Source organism: Panthera tigris, chromosome C1 (genome assembly GCF_018350195.1).
Source record: "Panthera tigris isolate Pti1 chromosome C1, P.tigris_Pti1_mat1.1, whole genome shotgun sequence".
Lineage (NCBI taxonomy): Eukaryota > Metazoa > Chordata > Mammalia > Carnivora > Felidae > Panthera > Panthera tigris.
In genome coordinates this window covers 211632902-211639657 of record NC_056667.1, presented here as the reverse complement: position 1 = coordinate 211639657, position 6756 = coordinate 211632902, and the positions used below count along the sequence as shown (strand labels likewise).

The 6756-nt window shown below is 64.7% G+C and overlaps 1 protein-coding gene across 1 annotated transcript; it reads right to left on the bottom strand.

The window, feature by feature from the left end:
- Positions 1-1741: 1741 nt before the first annotated feature.
- B3GNT7 (UDP-GlcNAc:betaGal beta-1,3-N-acetylglucosaminyltransferase 7) lies at positions 1742-5884 on the bottom strand. The gene is made up of 2 exons (XM_042997715.1): positions 5820-5884; positions 1742-3697 (listed from the first exon to the last, which is right to left on the bottom strand). Exons 1-2 carry the CDS (start codon positions 5828-5830, stop codon positions 2503-2505), a joined length of 1206 nt encoding a protein of 401 aa, XP_042853649.1. The 5' UTR covers positions 5831-5884; the 3' UTR covers positions 1742-2502.
- Positions 5885-6756: the final 872 nt, after the last annotated feature.

Here is a 6756-nt window from a genome sequence, read left to right as displayed (position 1 = left end):
AGGCGCCCCTCCTGTCCCTTCTCACACCCCACCCTAGCACCCCCGGAGAGGAGCTCTTTTCTGCTTCAGGTACAACGGCCTCCTCTAGCTCTAAACTTCATTCTTCAGGTCCTAGCCGAACACAGTGCTGTCCCTGGAACCCCGCCCAGGGCTCGTCGCTTCCACCTTCCACCTCCCAGTCTCCTGGGTGTCCCTCCCTGATGCCCCTGTCCTCTGTGGACTGAGCTCGGGTTAGACAGAGGACCTACTGCCCCCCTCTGCTTTCTGGAGCCCCTGGCTTCACAGGGTATGAGGGACACAGGGCGCTGACAACTTGGGGGTGTGACCTGTGCTCAGCAGGCTGTGTGCTTGGTTTAACCCTCTGTTGTGGCAAGCTGGAAATTCTTAACTTTTAAAACCAGGGGCCCTGCATTTTCATTTTGCACTGGGCCCTTCAAATTATGCAGCTGGTCGTCTGAGACATGGGAAAATCTGGGCTGAGGAGGAAGAGCTGCCGTGTCCCTTTTCCCTCTGGGGGCTTGGACCCAGGCAGCCAGGGCCGCGAGGGACAGCCGTTTAGTCCCGTGCCCCCTTCTGCACTCTTAGATGTTGTGTGACGTTAGGACCAGCCATTCCTTCCACTTCCCTGGAGGAGAGGCCCAGTGTAGACAGCCGGGGGCACCTGACCTACTCCGTGATGCCTGGAGCTGGGCCCAGGCAGGGAGCGGCTGGTTTGCTCACTAGGGCCCCAGCGACTCTTCTGGGGACAGCTGCTTTCCCCAACCTAGAGGTAAGCAACTTAGGCCAAGGTTCCCCATACCCTGCAGTCCCCTGAACCACCAACCCCGGACCCCACGGAGCCACTGTTTCAGTGCCTCTCGTCAACCGTATCAATGCTTCCAGGTTGACCCAAGGGACATCAGGGAGCCCGCGAGCTCGTGCACACCCCCACCCGACCCCGCTCACGGGCGCATCAGGCTCCACGGGAATGCACCATTAGCCGGCATGCTTCTCCCCTCCAGCGCCCCGTCCAGGGGGCGTCTCTCTGTGGTCTCTGCTTTAATCCTGGCACCCACATCCCTCTAAAGCCCTTCAAGCGGTCCTGTGTACCCACCAGCAAGAGGGAGGAACAAGCCGTGTCTTCAGAAATCTCTGGCAACCTGGGCCCCGGACACTCTCTGATGGCAATGGTGACAGGAAGTTTCACACCGGAAAACAACCACCTCCTTTTATTGAGAAAACAGAGTTGATCCCGCAGTCGCTTCCCAGGTGACTCCACCCTGAGAAATGAGGTGGCATCCTTCTGCACCCATCCACAAGGACCCCCGGCCCCGGGCGAGGCGGAACACAAGGGTCCCTCCATCCCCTCCCAGGGGCACACGCTGGTCTGCTCAGGCCCTGGAGAAGTAGGCGTGCAGGGAGGGCAGGGTTCTGGGGGGGGAGGCGCTGTGACGGGCATGGGGGTGCTCTGGGGGGAGGCGAGTGGCCGAGGGAGGTGGACTCTTGCTGGAATGAGGGAAGGGGAGGGAAGAATACCACCATCTCCCGAGGCCCGGCACTCTTTCCTTCCAGATTCTTCATAAATAAAACTTCACAGTAATAGAGGAACGTCCATCTCCAGGGCCAAACCAGCTGGTTTCCGGCCGGGGAGCCAGGCCTCAGCGGGACCGCACGAGGGCCCTGGGCCGGTGGGGCAGCACCGTGACCGCGGGGGGCTGGAGCACTGCTCTCTGGCCCTGTGTCAGGGGCGGGGGGGGGGGGGGGGGGGCGGGGGCGGTGCTGCGGCCCGCCCGGAGGTTCTGAGGATGGCTGAGGTAGTCGGAGCGGCCAGCCGCGCGTCCAGACAGAGGCAGATGGAGCATCACAGGCCTCGGCCAGGAGTCAGGCCGCCTGGGAGCAGACACTGAGCAGCAACTCCAGGCGGGTCTGGGGGGCGGGAGTGGCGCTGAGGGCCTTCTGAGGTTCCGTCTCCTGGAGACCCAGGGGCAGGGACCGTGGGGGAAGGGGGGGGCCTGTGAGCCTGCACAGGGCTGAGCCTCTCCTGAAAGGGCTGCTTGGGCCCAGCGGGGGGAGACTGAGGCATTTCATGGGAGAACGAGGATCTTCTCTGTGAAGATGAGAGGGCCGCCACAGACCCGTCCGGGGTCAGGCCTGACCCGGGTACCTGAGCACCGGCTTCCTTCAGAGACCGCCAGGGCCTCCACCAGGTCACGGGGAGCCACGCAGGGCACCCAGGTTAGGAGGGCGACCGGTGGCTGGTGGCCTGGTGCCCGAGATGATCCTCCCGCGGTCCGGGCAGTTCCCAACAGTCCTGGGCCTCAGCTCCACTTTCTGGGGAGTGTCCACGCAGGGAGGCCTCCTTCCGGCTAACTGCACCCCATCACACCCAGGGGCGCACACGGCCCAAACCCTCCAGCTCCCTGCAGGGGACCACAGACCACGTCCCGGCTTTGCGGCTCCAGCCCCATGATTTCTGGGGCTCAGGAACACCTGCCCTCGCCTGGCCCGGTGGTCGGGCCGGGGTCAGAGCACCTGCAGCTTGCGGGAGCAGGTGAGGTTGCCGTGCACCAGCCCCCACATAGCCAGCAGCTCGGCGGGCAGCAACTTGTGCACCACAAGCATGGAGCGGAAAAAGCAGGGCTCCTTGTTCATGCGGCTGTTGCGGTTCCGAGAGATGCCGAAAGTCTTGAAGCCCTCGTGGGCCGTGGGCTGCACGCCCAGCACCTCCAGACACATGCCCAGGAAGACGTCGTCGATGGGGTACAGCTCCAGGGTGTCGCAGGCGTGATGCAGGCGCCGGGCCAGGCTGCCGGCCATGAGGAAGCCCCCTCCGCCCGCGTACGGCGGGTAGCTGGCCTTGCTGTACAGAACCCCCGGGATGTAGTATTTGTTGTCCTTCTTGCGGATCGGCCTGGCGTGCTGCAGGACGTCGCCCACAAACAGGTCTTCCTGTGGCTGCCGGTCCGCCAGAAATTCGAGCAGGTTGGGGGGATTGACGAAGACATCGTCGTCGCCCTTGAAGATGAAGTGAACTTTGGGGCAGTAGATGTCAAACCACTTGAGGAAGTGGATCTCCTTGAGGGTCAGGTTGAAGAAGCTGTCGAGAAAGTCCCACTGCAGGATGTCGCCGTAGAGGCGGTCTTCGTAGGCCAGCAGCTGCTGGTAGTGGGCCCGCTCCTCCTGCTTGGAGGCCGTTCCCAGCAGGAAGAGGGTGCGCACGGCGCCGCGGCCCCTGCCCACCGTCTCCTGCTCACGGCCCCAGGTCTGGCGGATGGCCTCGCGGCGGTCGTGCTGCGTGATGACCGACTTGACCACCACCAGCAGGTAGACGTCACCGTGGCACTTCTCCGGGTGGTTCAGCAGCATGGGGAAGTATCGGCAGTGGCGATAGGACAGAAACTGCCGGAAGTGCGGTTCCAGGCCCTGGAACCAGGGCTGGTGGGTCAGGTTGACATTGACCGAGCAGTTAGTGATGTTGATGTCCCAAGTCTGGGGCCCTCGTGAGGCCATGGGCGTGGGGGCAACCGCATCCTTCGGGTTCTTCCAGAAACTGTTGGGGTTCACCAGGTGTCCGCTTGGTTTCTGAGCCTTTGGTGGCTCTAGAGTGGGGGGCGGGGGTGCCTGCAGAAACTGGTTGGGAGTCAGACTGCGCTGGAATACCGTTACGGCCACCAGCAGGGCCAGGGACAGGCACACACTCTTGTAGACGGTTTTCTTCCTAGGGGTGAGGGGATGGAGGGTGGTTCAGAGGAGAGAGGAAGGGGTGAGTCCCCTGTGACTCTCCAGCAGCCTTGTTCGGAGCTGCAGTCCCAGATGGGCATGTGGAGCCTGGACACAGACTCAGGTCCTGCGGCCCGAGTGGCCAGAGGAGGGTCCTGCCTTCTCCCCCACCCTGACTTCCCTCTTCCAGGACCAGGGCAACCTCGATGCACGAAGTTTAAGTACAAGCACTGTGGAGTCAGGCTGCAGGGGTTTAAATCTTGGCTCTGCCACTTATAAGCTTAGTGACTCTGAGTGGGTCCCCTTAACCTCTCCAAACTGTCATTTCTTTTTCCCCGGCATGAGGATAACAACAAGGAATTGGAGTGCTGTCTAATGTGCCTGGCACACAGTGGGTATGCAGTCCGGGGATGCTGTGCGTCTACAAGGACGACCTCTGGTGGAGACTTTCTGCCTGTTCCCCGACCCCGGCAAGGCACCCGGTTTGCTTTCATTTCTCTGTGCAAACTTCATGACCCATTGGGGTGAACCATCCTGGGGGGGGCAGAGACAGCACCCGCTCTACAGCTTGGGAGCTCAGGAACCTCTGGGGGGACACCAGGGAGAGTCTCTAACGTGGGACCTGAAGAAGCCTGTCCCTTCCCCTTCCACCCCATCCATCTGATCCAACGCACAATAGCTGCCCTCATGGCCGAGCGAGGCCCGAGAATGGGACAGGGGTCTCCTGCCGTCTTACCGGCTCTGCTCAGCTTGGGCCCCACTCTCCCCCTAGGAGAGATGGCGTTCCCCCAGCTCTGCCTCCCCGGGGAAGGGAACACATTCAGACCTCCACTCTCCAGGGACCCTCTTTGTCCACAGAGCTCCTACCACACCCATTTCGGAAGCAAAAATTAGAGCTTTTTGCTAGAGGTGCTGGCAGGCCCAAGGCAGGGGGCCTGAGCCCTGGGGCCCCAGGACCCTCTCTCCTCAGCTCACACTCTGGAGGTGGCTAGGCCTCCTGGCCTGGTCTCTCTTGTGGAGACACAGGGGCTGGGGGCTTTGGGGACACAGGCAGTCCAGAAGTGTGGCGTCACAGGGCCAGGCCAAGAGGGAGACAGCCCCAACCTCCAGAGGGGGAGCCGCAGGGCAAATGGAAGAAATAGACTGCGATGTGGCATTACAGGGATACTGGAGAAGTTGGGGGTGGCCCTCATGCCTGACTAGTTGAAGGTTCAGGCACCCAGGGCTGGTAAATGCTGAGCCCCCTGGAGCGATGTTTTCCCATGGAGTCCCAAGGGTTCCGGTTTATGGGGTAGGAGGAAGACTGGGTCACCCCAGGTGCTGGAGTGGGGGGTGTGACCCAAGACTCGACCCTCCCAAGGGGGACAGCAGAATGTTCTGGGTCAGGGTCTCTTGCCCCAGGCGTTTCAGCGAAACACCCCTTCCCCTGAGTCGGGGAGGTCGGGACTGGAGGAAGTCCGGCCGGGGTCACCCCAGGGGAAGGGGATGCGGGCGAGGCCCCTCTGCCCAGGCCTATCCACCTGCACCACCCCACTCCATTTGTAGGACTGAAGTCCCTCAGGGGAGTAAAGAGAAGGGGACAGGGGGAGTGGGGCTGGAGGCCCGAGCTCCCCCGGAGGAAGGAAAGCCCCTCGGGGCGGGGGGGGGGGGGAGGGGTGGGGAAGCGGGGAGAGGACGGCGGTCGCCCAGGACGCAGGAGGCCCTCAGAACGGGGGACGCGACCGGGCTGCCGGAGAGCCCTTGAGTCCCCAAAGCCCGGGGTCCCGAGGTGGGCTCAGGGTGCCGCGGGGCCCGGGCCGGGCAGAGCCGAGGGGCCGCCGGCGAGGGCAGCGCGCACGGGCTCCGCGGAGCCCGGCCGCGTCAGGCTGGTGCGGGCGCCGCGCACCCCCGGGCATCCCGGCCGCCGCCGCCGCCGCCGCCGCCGCCGCCGCCGAGCCCGTCCGTCCCGGGAAACTGAGGCCAGCCCCGGGGCACCCGGCGCGGCGTCCTCCCATCCCCGAGAGCCGCCCGGCTCCCCCCCCCACCCCCGTGCATCCCGGACCTCGGGGGAGGGAGCCCAGGGTCCCCGCGCCCCCCGGCCCGGCCCCCCGCCCGACGGCCCGGCCGGGTCCCCCACTCACCACAGAGACATGGCGGCCCGGGCCGGGGCGGCGGCGGAGCGGGGCGCGCGGGTCGCAGCTCTGGGCGCCGCGGCTCGGGGACGGCGGGCGGGGACGAGGACGGGGCGGGCGGGAGCGAAGGCCGGGCCGCGCCCCCGCCGCGACTTTCCACTTCCCCGCGGCCGGAGGAGGGACCGGGAGGGGCGGCGGCGGCCCAGGTGCGTTAACCCCTTCGGCGCCCCCGGCCCTCCAGCCCCTCGGCCGCCGGGCCAGCGCTCCGCACTGCGGCGAGCGCCGGTGGCCCATTTCCTAGAGGCGGAACCCGAGGCCCGACCGGGAGTGGGGACCTCGGAGCCCACGAGGATCGCTCCCGTCACCCCTGCCCCCGGGTACTCGGTTTCTCCCGCGGAGCTTCCATGGGGTCGTCGGCCCTTCTGGAAGACTGTGAACCAGGACACCACCCACCTGCAACCTTCCTGGCGCCCCGCGGTCCCCACCGGCTCCCTCTGGCCCTATTAGGACTTTTTTTTTTTCCGTGGTAGGGGAGGCAGAGGAAGACAAAGCTTCCTTTTCCCCCTCCGATTCCCTCTGCCTTCTCCCCATTCCCCCTTCCCAGGCAGGCCTCCCTGCACCCTGCTGTTGGGGCCCCTGGGCCAGCCATCTAGGGCTTGTCTGCAGGGGAGAGGGGCTGCAGGGGGGCGCAATGTCTGTGAGATAAGACGCCCCAGGAGGCTAGGCTGCCCGTGTTAGGGGCCACAGCTCCGGAAGCCTTTTTCTGTGCCCCAAAGTGGAGGCCCTCTCCCCCTCTGGGGTCCCTCCTGCCTCAGAGGGCTCCCCTCACTACCAAGGGAAGGCCTGCTTGCCTGGCCCCAACCATCTCTCTTTTCATCCATCAACAAATATTTCACTCAAACCCCTTTTTTGTCCCCAGCCTTTATTAATCTGCCTGTGTGTGTGC